The sequence below is a fragment of the Populus euphratica genome, unplaced genomic scaffold, assembly GCF_000495115.2.
Source record: "Populus euphratica unplaced genomic scaffold, PopEup_1.0 scaffold69.1, whole genome shotgun sequence".
NCBI lineage: Eukaryota > Viridiplantae > Streptophyta > Magnoliopsida > Malpighiales > Salicaceae > Populus > Populus euphratica.
Genome location: NW_011499947.1, coordinates 602,262 through 628,308, shown reverse-complemented (window position 1 = coordinate 628,308; position 26,047 = coordinate 602,262). Strand labels below are relative to the sequence as shown.

General features: G+C 34.3%; 1 protein-coding gene and 1 long non-coding RNA gene across 2 annotated transcripts; one reads left to right on the top strand and one right to left on the bottom strand.

Moving 5' to 3' along the window:
- Positions 1 to 138: 138 nt before the first annotated feature.
- Positions 139 to 24,868, top strand: LOC105137691 (uncharacterized). The gene is made up of 3 exons (XR_844632.1): positions 139 to 571; positions 16,697 to 16,705; positions 24,858 to 24,868. It is a non-coding gene; the product is annotated as an uncharacterized LOC105137691 (long non-coding RNA).
- Positions 5,935 to 7,212, bottom strand: LOC105137690 (short-chain dehydrogenase reductase 2a-like). Its single transcript, XM_011043526.1, has 2 exons — positions 7,067 to 7,212; positions 5,935 to 6,874 (listed from the first exon to the last, which is right to left on the bottom strand). Exons 1-2 carry the CDS (start codon positions 7,159 to 7,161, stop codon positions 6,040 to 6,042), a joined length of 930 nt encoding a protein of 309 aa, XP_011041828.1. The 5' UTR covers positions 7,162 to 7,212; the 3' UTR covers positions 5,935 to 6,039.
- Positions 24,869 to 26,047: the final 1,179 nt, after the last annotated feature.

The following is a 26,047-nucleotide window of genomic DNA, read 5'->3' as shown; positions in this document are numbered from 1 at the left end:
ATCTGCTCGTATTCTTCTTTTTTTTTGTAACTGTTTCAACATGATCTTCATGATCCGTTCCTCAAAGTAACCACACACTTCTTCATCATTAAGAATTTTCTGGGCAATGGTGCTTTTGCCTAAGCCCCCCATCCTCACAAAACTAACTCTGTGGAGTACCTTGTCTGCATAAATAATCCACCCTTTTATCTCTTTTGCAACCTTTTCCAATCCGATCCTGTTTGACGTGTCAAAATTCTGACAGGTTAATCCTGTCATTTGGTGTACATTTTCTTCGATGCTCAATTGTTGCGGTGTCAAACAGCCCCCAAGCAATTCTCCATCTGCTCCATTTGCAAACTGATCTTCTTCAACTTTCTTGCCAGTCCGTTAAAAGAATAATGATTTCTCAGGCGAGAAATCGAAGCAGTGGTCATCTTTCTGATATTGTTTCTCTAATTCGGCAATCTGTCAGCCAGTCATCAGCTTCATAAATCAAGTCTTTGATCCTAATCATTTTCAACTTCAGAGCTTTCTTCTTATTTTTGAGGGTCTTGTGTCATTGATGAAGGCCCTCATAAACTCAAGTTGTGTCTTTTACAATAATGTTTTATGTGTTTAATGAGTGAAATGCAGAACTCTTACAAGTACTTGTTAAGTGTGTAATTTAACTATGAACAAAGACAACGGAGAGCCCTTCAGAAATTTTACCGTTGATGCTCTTCATCTTAGCATCACCTCTCCAATGCCAGGACATGATGGCTAGCATAATACAGTACAAGATGTTTTCTGCTTCCATTACAAGCAAAACGAAGATTCTTTATTCTTCACCCTTCCTCCATACAAACTTGTTGGGATGGGGAAAATTTCGGAAATTAATACAACTCCTGACCTCTGCATTGCGTAACAAAGGCATATCCTCTTCCAGGTTCTTCCAGTCTAGCTTTAAGCTCTGCAATTTCTTGAAACATAGACCTTCAACATTCCAAGTAAAGAATTTCCCATTCAATGATTGAGGACTGGTTTCGAAGAAGTTGATGTCTGAATCCTGAATACTGATGTACTGTAAATTAGAAAGTTTTTCAGGATTAATCCATGCAGGAACTGTTTCACAGTGATAACCCCCAATATACAGCTCCTGAAGGCTAGGAGGAGGATAAAGGTCATCGAGCATCATTAAAGTATTGTGGTCTTTACAATATTGGGCATTCAGCTCTAGAACGTTAAGTTTCTTGAGATTTGATAAAACCTCCGTTTCATTTTCTGCAATTTCACTGTGAGCATTTAAGTACATTCGAAGTACTCTAAGTTGGGATAGATCCTGAAGCTCAAGAAGTTGACAACAATGTTCGTTAGATAAACGCCCCATCACAAATCCAGACAATTCTTGAAGCTGGGAGAGCATTCCAATACCCCTGGGTAGGTAAATGAGAGGGCAAGACCTGAAGTCTAAGACCACCATAATTTTCAGTTAAGTTATAAATGGATGTAGCATGAATAAATCAGCGCAACCGTATAAAACAAACACCTGGAGGTTACGAAGTTTTTTAATTGAATATGGTAATTCTCCGATGCCTCTAACTCCACTAAGTTTCAAATATGCCAGGTGGTTTAACGAAACAATCCATTTCAGGAGATCCTGCACAGCGGTGGTTTCCAATTCAAAGTAAGATAGATCCAACACTCTGAGGGAACCAAGACTCTCCATGTCATCACAAACGAGTCCTTGAATGCTTGACATCATTAACAAGGCCCTGAGCTTGGGACAGTGTTTCAATGATTTAGTGCTTATTTCACTTGTGAAACCTAACCGCCTAGACTCTGATGTCAACTTCTGCCTGCCTTCTTCAAAGCTGCAAAATGACTCATCTTTTGCAATCACAACAGTCATATCATGAACCAGATCGTGCATTCTATAACTGTAGATTTTTCCATCGTAGCCTCTTTGGTCCACTACTTCAACCAGACATCTTTGGAATAACTCTGTGAGATATACGTACCCCCAATTGTTTTGTACTCCTTGCCCCGAATGAAACCCTCTCCAATCCATCAAAGCACTAACTGTCCAACTGGACTATCAAAATCTTCAGGATAAATAGAGAAGCACAGAAAGAGTTGCTTTAGATGCAGTGGGAGTGCATTGTAGCTCAGTTGCCGGCTAGCAAATACTGAGCTAACCTGTCCTCTAGTTGTCAATTCATGGAAACCTCTATAAATATTTTTCCACTCAACAAAGGAGTGCCGTTTCTGTGATAGCAAAGCTGGTGGGGATTCTGGACAGGTGGAGTACTGATATTTATTAATAAGAGGTTAAGCAAACTGATATAATATTTAATATAATTTAACAAATTATTTATATTCACAAGAAAATCAATATTATTAAAGATAAAAAATAGATACAAAACAAATATATAAAAAAGAAGCATTGAATCCACTCTAACTTAATTTCCAGCTCATACACACTGCTACATACGGCAGCAGCAGCTTTCTCTTCTTTTCTTTACATCATTCTCTACACACTATCCCTCTCTCTCTTTGTTCTTAACTTTTTGGGTGTCTATTTATAGACAAAAATAGTGCTGCTCCAGCTCATTTTTATTAATAGTGGTCACCTAACTTTTGCCTACTCTATAACTTCTGGTTACTGCACTAATAATTCTTTTTCACAATGGAAGCTATCTTCTTTAAAAAGATAATTGCAATTCCCAACAAAAGCTGCTATTGTTTTGATTGCTAGTGGAAGTCCGCCACATTTCTGAACAATATCTCTGCCTACGTTTTCAAACTGCTGATCATCGCATATCCCCTTGCTCGCATAAAATGCGTACTTGCAAAACAATGACCAGCTTTCATGATCGTCTGCAATTTCCAATCTAATAGTTTCCTTGTCAAGTAGATCAATTGATAAATCCATAGGAATTATTGTAACATGCTCGCTATTTTTCTTTATTTTATCTTTGTTGCAACAGATATATTGAAAAGAGTTAACTAAATTGAGCATGCTTTCATGGTGGATTAATGCAAACACTTGACTGCGGAGAAAAAACTAGTCCAAGAACACCTAACCTAAGTGCAAAAATGCTAGGCTAAGAAATCCTAACCATTGGAACCGGAGAAACTGACATGAATCCTTATATCCTTCCTAATTTATTATCCTTTAGCTGCGAAGCTCCCAGAAGACTGCAGAATTTATGTGAAAAGGGTGAAAAATCTAACACTAGAGGTTTTAGTTGACGTTTATAAGAAGCAAGACTTGCTGGATATCACAGAACAACTACAAGGATTATAGGATTTTAACTCCTTCTCATTGAATTGGTTCCTAAGATAACAATGACAGGATTTGAACCAGAGTCCAGCCCCTCCTACTTAGTCATTGTGTGGTGGGGGGATCTTGATGTTTCACTGAATATATTTTCTTGATTCGAAGGGCATATGGGGCTTTGGCTGTGTAGACATCTTTCAAGCATGGAGGTGGTTTGTAGAGACTGATTTTCCATGTTGAAATTAACTAATAGGAAGCCATCTTACATCCTTTTTTGAAAGAGAAGGATTATTTCTTGATTGAAATGATTTAACCAGTAAGAAGATAGCCCTTCCCATTTGAACTCACTCAGGGCCTTTGATGTGGTTGACTAAATTAAATTAGCTTTCCATGGTAACGTGGCGCATGTCATGACACCTTAGCTGTTGCAGCTCGCGACTCTGTATCGACTGTGAGGATTTTTCATTTCTTGTGTCTAGTTATCTTCTGTAAAAACAATAATCCTAAATCTCTCACAAAACAAAATCTAAGTGAACTAATCTGCTTCGGCTGGGTGTGAAGTTAGGGGGGAAATCTAAGTGAACTAATCTGCTTCGGCTGTGTGTGAAGTTAGGGGGGTCCTTATTTAGGAAGAAAATGATTCAAGAACAGCAAGCAAAAATGACGTGAACAGCAATCCGCCCCATCTAATTTTCAACTTCTCGCAGCTCCTTTCCATCTACCGATCTCATGGACTAGACTTCTAGGATGTAGTTGTCATCCCAGCATCTCACTCAACTGGACTTGCTCGGTGCGTCTCTTTCTGCGATCGAGATTTACAATGGCCCTGGAATAGAGTCCAATTTCGTTCCCTCCTCGAGGTCAAGTTGCCCGCAAAGTGGTGGAGACCATGTTACGAAACCATTTGATTCAACTACAACAAGTTTCTATACAAAATATTTTATGAATTTGATGATCAAAAAGGTCTCTTCCATTCTGCTCAGCACCTATACCGGTTTAATTTAGAATCCGAACATAAAATCGTGATAATTTATAAACTTGTTATTTATATCCTAAAATAAATAAAAAACAATTATAAAACTTATTTCTTAATTAATTTAATACTAAAAAAGTATAAAAAATAAAAAATAATTTGAATCAATATGATTAACTTGAAAACTCATAGGGTTATGAATTTATGATAAATTTATAAAAAAATCAAAATAAATTATGAAATTCAATACTTAATAAACCCAATATTAAAAAATTAAATTTAAAAAAAAAACAAAGCTTAAAAAAAAATCCTCAATATTTTGAAGACTAAAATAAAAAGAGCCTTCATATTTCATTGTTCTTTGCTAAACAATGGAATTCCAAATCTTTTAGTATATTTTAATTCTTAAATAAAGAGATTTTAATTCCAATGAGTTTTTCGTTTAAAAAACATCCTTTTTTTTTTTTTACGTTGAATCTTGGCTTAACATCCAATACTTCTTTTTAATTTTTTATTTATTAATAAACTAGGTAAGTGGACCCTATCATTAGATAAAACTTAATTTCAATATACATAAAATATTTTGATTAAAGATTACCCTTACTAGTCTAAGTCAAAAAAGATAAAAGAGATTCGCTTTTTTTTTTTTCTTTTTTTTTTATTTAGCAAGGAATCTCAATCCACCATCCTTTGCAAGATTTTTTTAAACCATTAGCGACCAGTCCCACGACAGAAATAAATGCTTGATTAGAAAGAGAGCAGACAGGGGATGCGCTAGCTTAATAGCCAACCTTTTTTCTTTTTTCAATATAGAAAAATAAGGCTAAGAAGACGTAAGCATTAAAAAGATAAAAAAAAATTAGATTATTTATTTAATTATATTTAATAAATTTGATTGATTTAAATAATATAAATAAAAGATATAATAATAATAAATTAATTAACAACATAAAAAAAATTAAAAAGTTAGACTTGAGTATGTCAAAATTAACATGCTAAATTTACGATTTAGTCGTAATATATACAAGATAATACTATTAAAAACATATTAAATAAAATTATAAAATTTAATTATTAAATAATTTAAATATTAAAAAAAATAAAGCTAAAACAAATTAAAAAAACATAAGTTAATCTGTTAACTTTATGACTATAAATATAAAATTGAAATAACTATATTGAAAAATTAAAATTAATTTTTAAAAAATTAAATATTAACCAAACAAATTTTAAATTAAAATCCTAAAGAATGATATTGAAAAAATAAAAAAATAAATAATAATTAAAATAATAAAAAATAAATTTTATATAAAAATAATGAATAATTAGGAAAAAAAACCTCTCAAGGTTTGATCGCGCGTTTGCTCTCCCGCTATGCATCACTTACCACAGAGATAAATAAATGAAAAGTTTCCAGTTCATCGGTGCACAGCAGTATCCTGACTTTCTTGGCTGTCTTGTAGTGTCATCTGTTGGTTCTCCTCATGAGAGAAGGAATCTATCACATATATTCATGTTTATGGAGCCATGAGATTAACATTAATTATAGGGTATTAGCAAGCAAGTGGGATGCTTTGTGTTCTGTGCTTAATTAGCACCCTCCATCAACAGCTTGCTTCCCTAGCTATCTAGTCGGTCCACGCAGTCTCAGTTGACACTAATTGTCTCGGGAAATAATTAATTAATAAAAAAATAGAAAACAATTTTAATTACTAACAAATTAACATTATAATATAAAGATTCCATTCTCCTTCCTCAATTCTTCTTTTTCTTCTGCATTGACTTTCAACAAAATATAGACTCGCAAATAATCTGGAAACCATGGCTACAGCCCTACACCATTGTTGAAGGTAGTAAAACCACCATCTACAACAAGATTGTGACCACTTACATATTTGGATTCATCACTAGCAAGATAAAGAGCAGCCTCGGCAATATCCTTAGCTTTTAGTGTTGTTCCCTTTAGATTTCCAAGCCCTCTCACAAGTTCCTCTATCTTCTCCATTTCTTCCTCGCTTGGAGCACCAAAATCCATGCATTTCTCATCATCATCTCCATCTTCCTCGCAACCCCTCCATGCATTAACAAGCATGGAAGTAGCCACCCCAAAAGGAGATATACAATTAACCCTAATCCCATATCTGCCTAATTCACAAGCTGTGTTCTTCGTTAACCCTACAATAGCATGTTTTGAAGCTGTATATGCATGAGGTCCAAGCCCTCCAATTATACCAGCTACACTAGCTGTGGAAATGACGCAGCCACTTCGTCGAGGCACCATGACTCTTGCTGCATGTTTCATGCCAAGGGCAGCTCCTCTAACATTGATTCTCATGATATTATCAAACTCATCAGCATCAAAGTTGATAATGCTTTTGTGCTTTGATTGATTGCCAAGAACTCCAGCATTGTTGAAAAGAATGTCCAGCCGGCCGTATTGAGAAATTGTTAGGTTGATTAGACTTTCTATTTCTTCTTCTAAACACACATCACAACGTACATAAACTGCTGAAGGAGATAAGGATTCAGCTAAAGCAATACCATTAGCATCCTCAATATCAGCAATCACTACCTTGGCTCCATGCCTCACAAAGAGTTTCACAGTGGCCTCTCCAATCCCTCTTGCACCGCCTGTTATAATCGCAACTTTTCCCTCCAACCTGTTTACGCAGAAGTAAAATTTAGAAATCAAGATAACATTGAAGTATAAAGAGTTTGAAAGACATGCTATGCATATGAGGTATTGCTTTGATAACTTCTTACATTTCTGGCATTGGCATATCATACGCTAGCATGTGTAATAAAGCCACAAAAAAGAAAGAGGGAGAGAGTAAAAACGGAGTGATGATCACCTTTTATATGAGAGAGATGAGGAGTTATCCTTGCCTATGACATGATCAATCCCTTGAACTTGAAGGGTTTTCTCTGGTATCACTTGAGCTAGCATGGTTGAAGGGGGAAAGGGGGAGATCAGGGATCAGGGAGGGGAAGGGGGGGTGATAGAATGAATATTGTGGTGAAAAAAAAAGGAAGGGCTTTTATAGGAATCCATGAAGGTATAGTGGCAGCCTGGGGTTGGCTTTTGTTGTCTAGTGGAAGGAACTTTCTTCGTAGGGTCTCAAAGGCCACAAACGTCGCTTGTCCCTCGAGGACTCTGTTTTTTCAGAAGTATATTAAAAACAGCATGACAGAAAACAGTACAAGAGTTCCCTCAGGCAGCCCATGTTACCAAAACTTTTACACCTAGTTATTCTCTGGCACAAAGTTTTATTTATCTCAGGATCTTAGATGAACAAGAACAAGGGATAATGTATTCAATGACTTAAGGGTAACTAACGATTTCATTATTGTCTCGGAGCAAGCATAGGAGACAAAGATTAAAATAATAAATTTTATTGTATTTTCTGTTTTAAAAGTACCTCAATTTATTATAAAACTATAAAAAATATATTTATTTTATGTTTCTATTTTTTAAATCAAATATGTTTGTTTTTTTCTTTTTATTTGTCCTTTATGTCATGTGACATCAACCAAAGATAATCTAAATTAATTTTCATTAATTTTTTTCCACTAAATAGTTGCCGCCACCGCTAATAATCTTTAGCATTTGAATCTTTACGGTCCATTCAGTTCACTGCATTTTTGTTGCAAATACTACTTGGCTCAAGCTTATGAATTTCATGAACAGGGAAGAAGTTAAGGTTGGTTATATATATATAAAAAAAAGGAGAGAAAATGAAAAAAGTGCAATAAGAGATTGTTGCCAAATTTGAAGGAATTGATGACTTTTTCAAGCCTAGAACTACGCTTTGTAGATTGCTCTTTTCTGTGCTTTTGCATGCTGACAAGATTGTTGTCTCCATCAGCATACAAGAGGAGTAGCTACAGAACATCTATTGGCTGACCAAGAAGATTTATTGGAGATAAAATGCAAAGCACCGTTAGGCATGGTTCCGGCTTTTATATATATATATATATATATATATATATGCTTAAAGAAAGATTTTGAAAGTATGATAATGGTTATATTTTAAAGTATTTTTTATTTAAAAATATATTATAATAATATTATTTTATTTTTTTAAAATTATTTTTGATATTAATACTTTTATATATATATATATTATATGCTTAAGAAAGATTCTTGAAAATATGCTAATAGTTATATTTTAAAGTATTTTTTATTTAAAAATATATTATAATAATATTATTTTATTTTTTAAAAATTATTTTTGATATCAATACCTTAAAATAATTTAAAAACATAAAAAACAAAAAAAAAATTAACTTTTTTAGAATATCTTTTAAACTTAAAAACAAATAGGTTCGGAATGAAACAATAAAAACCCAACTCCTTGTTATTAAATAGGGCAGGCATGGAGAGGAACAACAAGAAATTTGTTTGTTACTTATTGGCAGTTGCTTCCATATCCAATGATTTCAAGATTTTGGGAATATAACCATCTAGGTGATGGCCAAATGGTAAAAACTTAGGACTAAGAGGTTTGTTCCCTCTATAGTTTCAGGTTTGAGTCCTTAGTTGCTTATATGATGGCCACTGGAGGCTTACATGATCGTTAACTTCAGGGCCCGTGGGATTAGTCGTGGTGCGCGCAAGCTGGCCCGAACACCCACGTTAATCTAAAAAAAAAAAAAATTTTGGGAACATTTAGTGATCAGATAAGCTCAATAAAACTTGACTTCTATAAGACGCAAGATGTGTTTTATAAGTTAAATCGTAGCTTTTAGGCTAAATGTCCAGGGATTTCAATGGTAATATTTTGGTAGTTATACTGATATAATATTTAATATGATTTAATAAATTATTTATATTTTTTAAAAAATAATATTGTTAAAGATAAATAAAAAAAATTACAATATAAATATACAAAAAAAAATTACTTCACTCTAATTCAATTCTCATTACTCTCACAGATTATTGCAAGGGTTATTAACCTTAATAATTCCTTTTTATCTCTCACTTTACTCTCTAGATTATATTTTTATTTATAAACATGAATAACAACATAAATTAATAATAAATTATGATATTAATAATGACATAAGAAAGGTTGTATTATTTTATTAATTATTGTTACAACTTATTTAATATTATTTGATAATTACTCATCTATTATTATAATATTTTGATGAGTAAACTATAAATGATATTGCTTATAAATAACAACATCCCAATATATATATATCTGTGTGTGTGTGTTTCGATGGACACATAGGTTTAACATGATAATAATTAATTAAAAAAACCACATCACACATAACATATTGAATGACACTTGTCACTCAATTACCACATAACTTAAAGGGATTTGCACAAACTAATCTTATTAAACAATGGTTGGTGGTAGAAGTGATTGCTCCATTTTCCAATGAATGTGAATCAAAGTGTCTTACAAATATAAATAAAATTAACTAGAGCGAGCGAGCAAGCCAGCCACGTTCTTTTATGATGGAACAATAACGATAGTCAAGATTGGTCACTATGAGTCATGATGTGATGTGAGGTTTGAATATTATATTTAAGATTTGGGTTTAAAAATTCTTCAAAATTTGTATTGATTTCAACTATATAATAAAAATAAATTTCAGCTCGTGAACATAGACACAACTGAATTTCGTAAAATCATTATATTGTTTGTTTATTTATTTATTGTGATATTTAATCTCTAGCTAGCTTTAACTTCCATCCTTGACAAATATCCATAGTAATTTGACGTGAGCTGTGTGTGCTAGCAATGATCATAAAATTGCTTTTATCAACATCGATCCCTTTTGAAGGAAAAGAAAGATTGAGCTATCATGATTTGATGAGAACCTCTACTTGACCTAAAAGAATTCACGAAAGTGAATGAAGCTGTTCGTGCTGCTTAATTAAAGATCAGCGAACAAAGAAAATTGCAGATTGTTGAGACTTAACAATCATTAATACAAACTCTTAATTTTTTTTAGATTAATATAGGTATTCAGGTCAGATTCACACCGTTGATGTGTTTACATGGTATTATTATTATTAATATTATTATTATTATTGTAAGAACCATTTAGCTGGACCGTCATGTCACTAATGAATGCGATACCCACCAAATTAAAGTACGAACCCTAGATACTGCATGCTTATTTAATTTAACAGAGGGTTTTTTTTTTCTTTTTTCGGATTCTAAACGCTAATGTATATCTGGGCCCTGAATTCTTAAGGTTATCTTGAAATCAAATCTTAATTAAATATTTTTGGCCGGCGCCATGCATGGATTAATTATCATTAACTGTTTAATATTGGTGTTACGACTTATGACCTAATTTTGTTCATCCAAACTCCAACAATGCCGGTGCCCATACAGAACCATAAATGGATTAAACAAGGAGAAGGGATTTCCTGCTTCCTCCTACTGGACTGGTCACTGTTCAGATTGCAGCCAATAACATTTAACGAAGAATTCCTAGCTACTATGTAAATACATGTCATCAGTTCATATATCGACTATGTAAATGCCCATCGTCCGTTGTTTCTTTCTTCTGATTGAATTGTCCAATGAATAACGTGTTTAGAAATAAAAATAACGTGATAATAATTGTTTTTTAAAGTATTTTTATTTAAAAATTTATTGAAATAATATTTTTTATTTTTTAAAATTTATTTTTGACTTTAGCACATCAAAATAATTTCTAATTAAAAAAAAAGCAATTCTAAAATGCAAAATAAAAAGACTCGGCGTACTTGAATCAGAATGACGTGGGCAAGCCTACATTCAGAAGGTATTAGCTTGGATAACACTACAGAATTTCAAAAACACCTTTATAGTTGTTGATAAAATCATATTATAATTTCAGTTCAAATCTAATTAAAGAAATTCAGAAAATGATTAATTGTGCTCATGAATGTACTAATTAATTCATCAGATGTTTTGGATATGGATATAATAGTTTATATGAAATATTTTTTTGTCCCTCATAAAAAGAAGTTCATGCGAGGGTACGAAGTCCATTGAATTGAGCATACTAAATGCACAGAATAACAATCACATTTCTCACAATTTTCTGAGTGGAAAGTAAGAAGGGGAATGAGCATAAGAAAAAGACAAGGCATACACCACATTTGATGTGGAAAACTAATATGCATAGTGGGAGGGACCAGTTTGTGTCGGTCCAACGCATAAGTTGGATGAAAATATATTACCAAAAGCATATATATATATTGATGGGGATCTTAATTAATATCGGGCAGTGCTCACTATTAAAGGTAGACGGACCCAATTGGAAATGCTTCGAAGCAAGAATTGTGATCCCATATCACACAATCAAAACGTGATTGATATTAACAAAATAAAATAAAAAACTAATTGCAAAGGCAACTTTATTGTTTCAACCACAATGCCACCACACTTATTGACACCGTGAATTCACAAGAGTACCATTTTTTATTTATTTGATTTATTCATAATTGTTTTTTTTTATGGTTTGTTTCTAAGAGCTCGATATCAATTTCACTTGTCATTTTTTATCGAGCTGGATTATGCAAAAGATTGATTGGTTTTTCGTCTTGTAAGAAATAAAAAAAATCAAGGGACAATAATTGAATATTAATAAGAAATCATTCCTTAAAGGAAACAAATAAATTTCAAAATAAAATAAGAGAGAGAACAAAACATTTATCGATGTTGATGTAGGGAGAAAAAAGCGACCCACACCACCTATAATAAAATAAAATTTGAGAATAAAATGGGTTTTCCCACACACTAGCGCATGTTCAACATATATCCCTTCAACTAGTTTAGTCTCTGATTGTATAGAAACTCTTAACTTAAGTCTAAAATTACTATTTTTTAATTTAATTCCTAATTATTTAATAGCTCTTTAATTTAAACTTGTATTCAATTTGATCCAAGCGTAGTGCAAGGCCATTCGAGAAGAAAATAAAGATAAAGAGAAGGAAAAACGACAAACAACCACCCGCGTCAATGTATTTTGATTGTGTTTATTATCCAAGTTGACTATGAGGTGATTTGTTTACTCTTTTTCAAAATAAAATATATATACCATATTTTTTTTTAAAGAAAAAGTTGATCTATATATTTTTATTTGTCATCTAAATTACCTTTAACCTTATAAATTGACTTAGTCATATTGAATTAACTTCTACACAGTCAAATCAAAGCTTAACTAATAAAAATAATTAGATAAATAGATTTTAAAGTTGATATTAGATTAATGACACTAGATAAGAGTTCCCTATGGCCTACTTATTTTTTCAAGTTTAAGAAGATGTGGCTTAAGATTTTCAGCTATTAGATTTGTTTTTACTAATATCAGGTTTTTTCTGGATTTTTTGAGATTGCAGCTAATGTTTACTAAAGAAACTTGCAAAAAGGTTATTTTTTTATTTATATATGATTATTATAATTATACTATTAATAATTAAAACTAGTACATTCACTATATATAAAGCCTTCTATGATGGATTGAGATTCTAGACGATAACATGGGAATAAACTCACTTTCAGAGATTTGCGAAGATCGAAACTTAGAATACTTTCGAAAATGGATTCATATCATCGATGCTCAATGGAAAGATGGGGGGAAATTGAATGAATATTCAAACTTGAAGAAGCTGATTGAGATAAAACAAAGTTTTGGGGCTGAACCAGAAAAAATAAAAAAACAAGGGCTGATTTAGGCATGCGAGTTCAGTTCATGAAAATGATGTCCATGCCTGAGTTCCCTTATCATGCTTTAGACTTGCTGGTATCTGCTGAGGGATTAGTTAATTGGACCAGTCACAGAAAAGCTAGAATAAACATTATGTTGTCCATGCCTGCCATTGAAGAGCTAAATGGAATCTGGATGGTTCAGCCGTTGGAAAACCTGGTAAAGCTGTCATTGGTGGGGTACTGAGGGATCAGAAAGGTGTGGTGTCGTGTCTTTTCTTAGATTTTGGTGGAATCAAGGAGTCAAATGGGATTGAATTACTTGCAGTTTTGAAAACTTTGGAATTAGCAGCTTCAAGAGAAGAGTTATTTGGAAAAAGATTTATCATTGAATTAGATTCAGCAAACATGGTTAACTGGATGAGGGATAAGTCGAAACGTCCATGGAAATCTCATGATATATTCATGAGAGCTGCTAGATTTATGGCAGTGTTGAAACTGGTGCATTATGCTCATGTTTTGAGAGAAGGTAACCATATGGCTGATTCCTTGGCAAAGCAGGGCACTAACAAAGGCAGTGACCTTGTAGCATGGCTCTAACAAATATTTTAATCTATTTTCTTTCTTTCTCAGTAATGAATTGGGTGATTGGTGATCTTGTTTTTTCTGGCTCCATTGGATCGGAACTTGAACGAATGCATAGAGAACTCACGGGTTCTGAGTTGAATCGTCTTTGATTATGTTTTATTAAAGATTGGGATTTTTTTTTATCGATTCTTGTAATTTTTCTTTTTGTTAGGTTATAAATAGTCCAAGGGTGTTGAACATTTATCAAGCAATAAAAATAAAACATCAAACTCCTTTCTAAAACCTTAGAAGATGGCTTTTGGCGCCATTATATCAACAGGGCCTATGTTGAATAGAAAGTAAGACAGTGCGAGCAAGACAGGATTCCCGGACTGGTAAGGCTAATTGATTTTGCCAAAGGTTGTCAGGCGAAATTCTGGAAGAAATAACTGATCTTTTACTCTTAACGGCATTGAACGTGTCTAGAAATACTTTGACTAGAGTAATCCCTCGAAAGATTGGTCACTTGAAACAACTGGAGTCCCTAGATTTAACAATAAATCGGTTATCAGGTGCAATTCTATGTCCATGGCTGATCATGGTTCTTTGAGTCACTTGGATCTCTCCTACAATAACTTGTCAGGAAAATCTCCATCAAGCAATCAACTTTTTTCCTGTAATCTAGCATCGTGCGGCTCCGCCTATCACAGAGACATGCCCTGGAGAGGATATGCCTAAAAGTCCACCAACCTATAATGATAGCCAAGAAACGAAGAAAATGTTGATGAAGTCAAGTAATGGTTTTACACTGGTTTTGAGACTAGATTTGGTGCATGCTTTGGGGTGTGGTGTGGGTGCATTGTAGCTAAAGACTTCTTGGAGACCTTCCTTTTTCCGTTTCTTGGATGAATCAAGGGAATGACTCTATGCGACGAGCTTTTTGCAAGAGCGAAGTACACCAAAAGCGTAAGAGCTAGCTTTCACAAATGGCCAGCATGGTAACATTTATTTCTTCTTTATTTCTTTCATATGAAACAATGATTAAACAATATATTATGTTAGCATTACAGCAGTGAACTTAAGGTGTAAGCGTGAATCTCTTCTTTTCAAATATCTGGGTCGTTTAGCCATGTGGAAACCTGTCATTGACAAAATTAGCTCGAGATTATCTTCTTCGAAAGGAAGACATCTTTCTATTGGAGGCCGTGTCTGTCTTGTAAAATCAGTCCTCAATAATCTGCCAGTTTACTTCTTATCCATGTTTCCTATTCCAAAGAAGATCGCAAAAAAAAATAGAGAGGCAAATCAGATCTTTCTTGTGGTCTGGGGAAGAGGAGGGAAGGAAGATTTGCAATGTAAAATGGGCATCAGTTATTCTTCCCAAGAGCCAAGGTGGTCTAGGAATAGGATCAATCTTAGCCAAAAACAAGGCTTTGCTTTTTAAATGGCTATGGAGATAAGACAAATCTGATACTGGTTTATGGAGGGATTTGGTTATTAGTATCCATAAGAAGAAGTCACCCTTCAACATACCTCTCCAAGTGACTAAAGCAAGAGGTAGTACCTGGAATAATATTGTCAATGCATGTGCCACGGAGGAGATCATTCAAAACATAGTGAAAAAGGAGATTTGTGCCATGGTCGGCAATGGAATGGATACCAGCTTTTGGAATGATAGATGGATTGGGGATACAAGCTTGGCAGAACAATTTCCAAGGCTTTTCAATCTTTCTTATGACAGAATCTTCTATTGCTAATATGGGAGTTTGGGATGTGGCTATAATTGGATATGGAACTTTAAGTGGAAAAGGCCACTACAAGCAAGGGAGACCAGCTCATTCAATTATCTTCTTGGTTCTCTCTCAAAAGTCCTTCTATCCAAGCGTACAAGCAAGGGAGACCAGCTCATTCAATTCTCTTGCTTCTCTCTCAAAATTCCTTCTATCCAAGCAGGAAAATGATAGATTAATTTGGATGCCAAATTCAAATGGGAGGTACTCGGTAAAGTCTATTTGTGGCTTCCTTAATCCTCCAACTGAATCTGTAAACTTCATGGGCACATGGAAAGGCTTGGTCCCTCCTAAGATAAAGTATTGTAGTTTTCGACAGTATAGAGACTGAAGAACAGAGAAAAACCAGCAATATAGTATTGTTATAATTGTAACTGCAAGATACATTCTTTTATTGATTGAATTACTTTTTTATATAAGAGTTCATAACAAATTTCAGAAAAATAATGAGCAGATTTTAATAAAAAAGAAGCTGTTCTATAGCAGCTTTATTTGCAACTAACTTCCTAACTTATTGGAGATAATCTTGACTCAGTCTTCTCAGCATTGAAGAACACTTCTTCAGCAGCAAATGAGGCAACCATCAACAAGTATTCTGCTAGCTTGCCATTTTGGGCAGGATCAACACTAGAGGGATATTGTCTAGAAGAGGAATATTGAGAGCTGAGGATGCCTTCTGTCCTGTTTGTTCTTTGGAAACAGAATCGGTCGATCATATTCTAATTCACTGTCAAAAGCACTGGATAATCTGGTCAAAATTCTGTTATAGGCGGGGTATCTCATGGTGTTGTCCATGTAATCTATCAAAACTCTTTCAGCAATGGGAAGTTCTTGTTAAAGGTAATTTTCAAAGAAAAGTATGGTTTTTGCTATTTTTTGCCATCATTTGGTCACTTTGGCTGGTAAGGAATGATTTGATCTTCAATAATAAAGATCCTGATTATGAAACCATGTTCCTCCTTGTTTTAACAAGGCTGTGTGCACGGATTAAAACCATTCACTCTGACTTCCCATATTGTGCTCTTGATCTGCTATTATCTGCTGATGTTTTGTAAAAAATGGTCAAATGTAAAGAAAACTGGTCCAGTTGTTGGGTGGTCTCCCCCAAGAGAACAGATTCTGAAATGGAATGTCGATGGATCTGCTATTGGTAAGCCTGGAGAGGCAGGGATCGGAGGTGTACTTGGAGATCATCAAGGGATTATGTCAGGAATGTTTTCAATTCCTGTGGGAACTAAAGAATCAAATGAAGCCGAATTGATTGCTGTTGTTAAAGCCCTGGAGTTAGCATCATAACACAGACAGGACTTTGCTGGAAAGGAATTTTTCATTGAGTCAAATTCTGCAAACGTGGTTCAATGGATGAATGGACCAAGTATCAGACCTTGGAGGTATAAGGATCTTTTCAGTCTAGCTGAGAGATTTTCATCTCAAATATCCTTTGCTCATATACTAAGAGAAGGTAATCATTGTGCTAATGTCCTTCCCGAACAAGGTTTTGCTGCCCTCCTTGTTATGAGAGAACAGATTCTGAAATGGAATGTCGATGGATCTGCTATTGGTAAGCCTGGAGAGGCAGGGATTGGAGGTGTACTTGGAGATCATCAAGGGATTATGTCAGGAATGTTTTCAATTCCTGTGGGAACTAAAGAATCAAATGAAGCCGAATTGATTGCTGTTGTTAAAGCCCTGGAGTTAGCATCATAACACAGACAGGACTTTGCTGGAAAGGAATTTGTCATTGAGTCAGACCTTGGAGGTATAAGGATCTTTTCAGTCTAGCTGAGAGATTTTCATCTCAAATATCCTTTGCTCATATACTAAGAGAAGGTAATCATTGTGCTAATGTCCTTCCCGAACAAGGTTTTGCTGCCCTCCTTGTTATGCATTGAAACTCAGTTCCTTAAAGAACCGACGATGCTAACAGAAAGTTTCAAGTTCACCTACTTTTTCTTTTCTCTTTAACATGGAGTAACATGGTTTGTTGTTTGGTTGCCAAGAAAAATAAGCAAAGCTTGAGAAACTGAAACCCTCAAGAAATCTTAAGTTCCATACTGGCCCACCTCCTTTTTTTTTGATATTTTTCATGATTTTAATAACTAAAATAATTAAACTTAATATTCAAAAATTCCATATAAAGAAAGTAGTTAGATATAGATACATGGTGATGATTTTATTTTTTTTATCTTGCATGAAAAAACAGATGGGGCTCAAGATAAAATTTTTTCTTTACCAATTTTTAAGTTTTTTAAATTGATAAGTTAGTTTATTAAGGTTTTTAGAATATTTCTTAATTAGAGTTTTTATATCAAAATATGTTAAGAAATAAAATTTTGAACCAAAAAAAAACTTCACCTAATTTTCCCACCCACCTCTAGGTGGTTAAAATCTAGGATTGTAAATAACACATCATCAGTATTATTTTTTTGATTTAAAAATAAAAATATACAGACAACTACCTATTATTATAGAAAATAACATAAGTGCATTCCAGTGCTTGGCTTAGCGGTGGAAGGGGTTTGTCTCCTTTCATTGCACCTGGGTTCGAGCCCTGGTGTGCACGCCTGTCACCCCCGCGATGTCTTACATGCCTACTGGGTTTGCAGGGTATTCAATGGGCTGTGGGGATTAGTCGTGGTGCGCGCAAGCGGGCTCGGACACCCCATATAAATAATAAAAAAAAAAAAACAAAGACATGAAATAAATTTATTTCCGAAACAATATTGAAGCAAAATTATTTGTATTCAAAATAAGAGATACAAAGAGGTATTGTGTGTAAGGATTAAGATTTTATTCTCTGATTTTCCTTATTGTGCTCTTAATTTGTTAATTTTTGCTATGGTTTGGTTTCAATTGTCAAATAACAAGAGTGCTAGAGGTTCTACTTCATGGTCTCCCCTTGAATCTCATATGTTAAAACAGAATGTTAATGGTTCTTCTATTATCAAACCTGTCAAACCTAGACTGTCTGGTGTTTGAAGGGCTCTTATCAATCATAAAAGCTTGGCGCTGAGTTTTTTCTCAGCTCTTATTGGGATTAAATATTCAAATGATGCTGAGTTTCTAGCCGTGATTAAAGCTCTTGAACTATCCTCTTTGCAAGAGGATTTTATTGGAGTAAAATTCATTTTTTAATCTAATTATGCTGTTGTGGTCAACTAGATAATTAAGTCATCCAATAAACCATGAAGATTTTGTGAACTTTTATTCGTGCGTCTAGATTTTCTTCACATTTAGGTTCAGTGTATTTCTCTCATGTTCTGCACAAAGCTAACCATATGACCGATGCTTTTGTCAAATAAGGTGCATTGACTAGAAGTCGTGACTTTGTAGCCTGGTTTTGGTCTTCCGGCTACTGTAGTCTTTGTCATCTCATATTATCTTTTGACTCTTTGTTTTTTGCAAATTCACTGTTTCTTTTTTTTTAATCTTTTGATGCAATCTCTTACTTATTAAAAAAAAATCATTATCTTGTTTAAATTTGATTAAAATATACAACAACAATTTGACATACATGATCATGATTTTCCAATCTTATTCTATCAAATAATCACATTAAATCAATAGTTGTTAGATGAGATTTCCGGTTATGATTTATATTATTCTTTAATACACCCCTTTAAATAAAAGTTATTTATATTTGAAATTTGTACAGGTTTACATTACTTTATATTTATTTTTTATTAAATAAATAGTGATAATGAGATTCAAACTCGTGACTGTTTAATTATTAAGGCTTTGATATCATACCTTTATACTTAATTTTTATTAAATAAATAGTGATAGTGATATTCAAACTGTGACTGTTTAATTATTAAGGCTTTGATATCATACAAAAAATTATCTCAACTCAATAATTTAAATTATTAACTAGGTAAAATTTAAAAATCTAATTTATATTATTTTCTAACATGTTTTTTTTTTATTACCCAAAATTACCCAAATCCCCTGAATAATTCCTTAAAACAACTATTAAAATTGCTCGTGTGCTATGCGCAAAGTCTCACACAAAGTAGATTATAAAGTGATATTACAACACTTCTAACCACATCAAGATATACAAACCACATTGTGACATACCATGAACATTGATTAGTACTTAATTTATTAATTAAGATATACTGATTGATTTAGAATGACAAAGTCCATGACCATTTTCATAAGCTAATTCATTACAGTGCCAAAACTAGACCAGGCACAGACTTATTATCAGAGACCTTGCTTTGCCAAACGCTTTGGCAATTAGTTCTAGGCTGAGAAGTAATAGCCGGTGATGCTATTGCTGCTCCATCTCGAAAACGGGTGACAGTGACAGAAGTATTGAAGTATTCTTTAACTTGAGTGATAATCCCATTTGTGACAGTCCATGCATGAACCCATGAAACACTCCAATCTTTATTAAACCCTTCAACAAGCACCATTGATCCAAAGGCAACAATATTGGAGATAGGGTGAAAAATGAAGGATTTGCTTGGTCTTGTTGATGAAGATGAAGATGGTGGTATTGTTGATTGGTTTGTGAGTAAGCTTATCAAATGTTGTTGGTGGATTGGTGGACCATGGAACCACCATTCTAGGTCATGTGCTAGCAAGCGATGTGCTGTTTTGATGTCTTTGTTAGCAAGGGCTTCATATAGGGCTATTACCACCCTCTTGTTATGTTCTTCCTCTATCTCCTCCAGGCTTGCTTGATTGGTCGCCAGTTTAAGCTGCAAAGAAATGTAGTCTTAGAGGAAGAAAAGAGAGGTGATTTGTGTTTTGCTTTTGTTGGTTTTGGATTTGAGATTTGATGGGAGATATGGGGATGGCTTTATAAGGAATGTAAAGAGGATGTGGACGGTTTGAGCTGCGTGGGTGGTGATGAGTCAAGCACCTACTAAATCAAGCTTTAGTTGACATTATTTTGAGGCCAATATTAAATTATTTGCATGTTAAGTGAGAAACTTTTATATGTCTAATGATCGCTAAATTAAAAGTTTCATTGTTTTAATATTATATATCATTTTAGCTTTTAAATCAGAGAAATTATTAGGCATATCAATAATTATTTTCTTCTTTTTTTTTCAATGTAAATATGAAAATATTCAACATAAAATTATATATGGATTATTACAGAAATCTAAATCTTAAAGCATTGAATAATTTCTTGATAAATGGAAAGTTTTGCTTTGATACATATACTTCTTTTTGGACTCATACACAATACATAGCAATTCTTAATTTTATAAAACTCCGTGATGATCCAATTTATTTATATTCTTTAAGTTTGAAATTGTTTTCAGGAGTATATAACACAAAAATATTTTTTTTTATTTCATAACACAGTGCATCCACCTTTTTTTTTTAATGTTTAATGGGTCTCCACATGCTTAAAATATTGCTCTATGTTAATTAACATAATGTGATCATGTCCCTTAAAATATTATAAAACCAACCATAATCATGGATGGCATGAGTACTGTTGAAATCGAAGCCATGTGAACATATTTGTTTTTATAGTGTCCCTCGTGTTGAAAGCATGATATTACATACAAATCCTGAACTAAATCAATTTTGTCTAGTTCATGATGAACCCTAAACTCAGAGAATATACCTTTTGTCTACGAATAAATTAAGTCTTGCGCAAGTAACTTAATTTTACATTGCCTCCCTTTAATTAGGTATAGCAGCACTCAATGTTGTTATGCATCTGGAGAAGAGAAGTGTTTGTTTGTTGCATGTACAATTCAGAGGATATATGTGTTGTGTGCCTAAATTAAAGTTCTAATGGGATTTTGGATAATTGATAGTGGCCTCTGAAATTTTCCTTAAAAAAAAAAAAAAACTGAAAGAAAGTGCTGCTCCATGTCTAAGCAATTGCGATACAAAGACAACATAGGAGATCTGTTCAGGCAACTCTTAGCTAGCTAGCATATTAGGTAGACTCGAATGAGATGATCGATGCCATAATGTTCCAAGCTAAGGTTTCCTATATTGGACACTGACATAGACCTTAAACAAACATATTTTCAAAAGGCTCCTCGCATGCCATAACTTCGTAACTTGCTATGCATTTCAAACCAAGATTTAATTAGCCACAAAAGTAATCTGTCCGAGAGGCTCAACCAATAGGGCCAGCATCTCTTCCTTTGACAGTGGACCAGGTGTCAAGCTTTTGCTTGTGTGCCTAATACTGACAGAAATGTGACAATGACATGCATGACCTATAATTAAATTTTCTGTGTGCCCACCAACTTTACAAGCTTTTCAATTATGTGCGATTTGGGCTTGAAAAAAATTTTCATTGGAGTTCTCGACACTAATCTTTTTATAAGTTTCTCATAAAGGTTGAGAGAGATTAGGTCGCCTTTCGGCGTAGAACAGTATAGAGGAGGAAGATAAGAATACAAGATATAATATAATTACAGAGAAATCAGGAATTGCGGTTATCATTAAAGTATCCTCCCGCCATATTGCTTCCTTATTCTTAATTGATATTGTAATATCAGGATTTATTTACTTTTCTAGTTATAGTATTTGCTTTTTTTATTCTAGTTATTTTTTGCTTGAATTTTTTCTTAAAGAATTATAGTACTAGTCAAATTAAAATTTGCAACCTTTATATCTTTTCATTGTAAGGCACTTTTGAATTTAATAAAAAAAATTTTCTCTGAGAACTTTAATTTCCAACCTGTTGGATTTGATATTAAGTTTTCGTTAGAGAATTTAAAAGATTTTTTTTCTAGAAACAAGCAGTGTCTTATTTCCTCCTAAGCTTTTGCTATATCAGTTAGTATCAGAACATGCTTAATCTTGTCAAATAGCAAACCCACGAAACAAAAACAAAACCCTTAACGGCGGTGACCGCGAGGATAATTTGGTTACAGAGGTTGAATTCAGAATTTTCCAGCATAAGACATAACAAACCTTACGTGATATCCAAGCAGCCCTTGCTAGGCTGACAATAGGAAATAATCAGGGGAACATCAATTCTCTAGGTCATCAACATCACAGAAATAGGGTTGAAGCTTGTGAACGCCCTTCAGGAATCCTACTAAGGCAGCCGGTCTATGAGGACAAACTAAATGAGGATGAAGAAGAAGTTGAAGCTATACTTCAAGGAAACCAGAGGGGATACCAAAGGGAACCAAACCGATAGATGTTTCGAATGAAGATGGACCTGCCCAGTTTTAATGGACAACTTCAGATTGAAGGGTTCCTTAATTGGTTGGTATTAGTCAAGAGGTTCTTCGATTATATGGACATTCCTGAAGATAAGAATGTTAAATTAGTCATATATAGACTACTGGGGGGAGCTTCTGCCTGGTGGGAGCAACTATAAAGTAACCAGTTGCAACAAGAAAACTCGATGGTTCAGACATGGAATAAAATAAAATGACTATTACGATCTCATTATCTACCCCTAAATTACGAGCAAATTTTGTTTAAACAGTATCAGGAATGTAGATAAGGAATTAGAATCGTTGAGATTTTTCTTGGAAGAATTTCACAGGCTATCATCATGAAATAATCTGCTAGAAACAGAGGCACAACAAGTTGCCAGGTTTGTTGGAGATCTGCGTTGGACTATATTGGATCGTGTGGCGATGCAAACAGTTTACACCCTAACTGAAGCCATTGCATTGGCTATTAAGGCAGAGACCCAATTAGATAGATCAAAGGCAATGGTTGGGGCCAGGAATCCATTTGATAATAATCAAGCGACAATCAACAAAGGAAAGACCCCGATGACTTCAATAACCCAACCCTCTTTCTCTAACACCATACGGGGAACAAGCAACAGTGGAGCACCAATAAAGCCTGCCAATACCATTCCACCTGAGCTGATGCCCAGAAATCCTTATGCTTGTCCAAGATCAGATAAATGTTATAGATGTAGATTTCAACTAGTGTCCAAAGTGTACCCTGAACTTAAGAGAACCAGAAGAAGAGTGCATCTTCGACATAGAGAAAGATGATAACAAAGCAGCCTATACATATGAAGAAGAAGAAGTACATGAGGCGACGAATGAGAACTATTATTGCGGTTCAGGAGGCGACTAAGGAGAACTATTATTGTTGTCTCTTGTAGTTCAGCGGTTACTATTGGTACCAAAACAAGAAGAACCCTCTCAGCGGTATAATATATTTAGAACCAGATGCACCGTGAATAAAAGGGCCTGTGATATTATCATTGACAGTGGTAATAGCAAAAATATAGTATCAAAAGCAATGGTTACTAAATTGGGATTGCAAACTAGAAAGTATCCTGCACCGTATAAAATTGGTTGGATCGAATGTGGCACTGAAGTAAAGGTAACTGAAGTCTGCCACATTAAATTCTTAATTAGAAAGAACTATACAGAAGAGGTTACATATGACGTGGTGGAAATGGATGCTTGCCACATAATTTTGGGACACCATTAACAATATGATGTTGATGCCACTTACAGAGGTCGTGACAATGTTTATGTCTTCATAAAGGAGGGCTTGAAGGTTGTTTTAGGTCCTATAAAAGAAGAGTTTGCAAGTATTAAACCGAAGCCACAGGGAAAACCAGTATTGCTAGTGGACTGGGGCAAATTCATGGAAGAAACTAAGAAAGCTAGAGAGATTTTGATCATAGTAGTAAGAGGAGAAGTTAGCAGGGATTCTATTGACATCCCACCCACACTGCTGCCATTACTAGAGGAATTTCATGAGGTTATACTGTCAGAACTACCTAATGGGTTACCTCCTGTACAAGACATAAAACATTAAATCAATTTCATGCCAAAAGCTAGTTTTCCAAATCACCCCCATTACCGGATGAACCCAAAGGAAAGTCAGGTTATGCAAGCATATGGAGAAGAACTGATTGAGAAAGGATTGGTATAGGAGGGCATGATCCCTTATGTAGTACCAGCCTTGTTAGTGCTAAAGAAAGATGAAAGTTGACGCATGTGCATCGATAACTAGGTAATTAACAAGATCATTGTTAAATATAGGTTCTCTATCCCTCGATTAGAAGATGTGCTGGACATGTTATTCGGATCCAAATTCTTTTTAAAACTTGATTTACGAAGTAGGTACCATTAAATTTGGATTAGGCTAGCAGACAAATGCAAGATTGCTTTTAAAACAAAGGAGGGCTTGTATGAGTGGTTAGTAATGCTATTTGGATTAACCAATACGCCTAGTATTTTCATGCGATTTATGAACTAGGTATTGAAACCTATTAATGGAAAATTTATAGTGGTATACTTCAATGATATATTAATACATAGCTAGACCCAATCCATCCATATTGCACAATTGAAGGAAGTACTTAAATTTCTACAGCAAAATAAGTTGTACGTTAATTTAAAGAAGTGCAACTTTATGGCAAAATAAGTTGTACGTTAATTTAAAAAAGTGCAACTTTATAACCAGTAGCTTGTTATTCCTAGGATTCGTAATAAGTGATGAGGGAATTAAGGTAGATGAAGAAAAGATTTGCTCCATTTGAGATTGGCTAACTCAGTGAATAGTAAGCAAGGTTCATAGTTTTCATGGACTAGCAACATTTTACAGACCATTTGTTAGAAATTTTAGCTGAATAGTCGCACCTGTTACTGAATGTATGAAGAAAGGGAAATTCATTGGGGAGAAGAAGCAGAATAGAGCTTCAAACTGATCAAAGAAAAAAAATCATCTGCCCTAGTTTTGGCACTGCCAGAATTTGACAAATTATTTCAAGTAGTGTATGATGCCTTTATTTTAGGTATTGGTGCTGTACTGTCTCAAGAAGGCAAACCAATTGCATTCTATAGTGAAAAACTCAGTGAAGCTCGTCAGAAGTGGTCTCCCATTGAGTGAGAGTTGTATGCCATCTTTCACGCCTTGAAAGTCTGGAACACTATCTAGTACCCCAAAACTTCATTTTATTCAGCGACCATTACGCACTAAGATTTATCAATAGCCAGAATAGTGTCAACAAAATGCACACTACTGGATTTCATTTATACAATGTTTCACCTTCATACTGCAACATAAGGTCGGGCAACTAAACCGAGCAGCTGATGCTCTCAACTGGAGGACATTACTGTTGGTCACGTTACAAACCGAAGTCATTGGGTTTGATTCCCTAAAAAAGTTGTACGTTGGCGATGAAGATTTTTAAGATAGCTGGACAAAATGCTAAGTAGGGCTTCCTATAGAAAGCTTGCATATCCAAAAAGGCTATCTATTTAATGGTAATCAATTATGCATACTCAGGAGCTCACTATGAGCTCAAATAATTCATAACATACACAGTGGAGGCTTGGGTAGACATTTGGGGCATGACAAAACAATAGCCTTTGCTGAGTAGAGGTATTATTGCCCTAGTTAAAAAGAGACATTAGCAACTATGTTAAACGGTGCCTCATATGTCAGGCTGCTAAGAGACAATCCTAAAATACCAGTTTGTATATGCCCTTACCTATCCCAATAGCGCCTTAAGAAGATCTTTCCATAGATTTTATCTTAAGCCTACCACGAATCCAACGCGGATTTGATTCAGTTTTCATAGTGGTCGACCAATATTCTAAAATAGTTGATTTTATTGCTTATAAGAAGATTGCATATGCGATGCACGTAGCAAATTTATTTTTCAATGAGGTAGTGCGTCTGCATGGGGTTCCATAGTCTGTCATGTTTGACAAAGACACCAAATTCTTGAGTTATTTTTGGCAAACTTTATAGCGGTAGTTTAACACATCCTTGAATTTCAGCGGCACCAGTCATCCTCAGTCTAATGACCAAACGGAGGTGGTAAACCGCACTCTTGGGAATTTGATTCGCTGCCTTTCTTGGACAAAACCAAAATAGTGGG

What these genes read in the sequence shown, in the direction of transcription:
- LOC105137690 (XM_011043526.1), bottom strand. Translation starts at nt 7,161, where the DNA reads ATGCTAGCTCAAGTGATACCAGAGAAAACCCTTCAAGTTCAAGGGATT. An exon ending in TCATCTCTCTCATATAAAAG is followed by an intron (nt 6,875 to 7,066) that starts GTGATCATCACT and finishes CTGCGTAAACAG; the next exon opens with GTTGGAGGGAAAAGTTGCGA.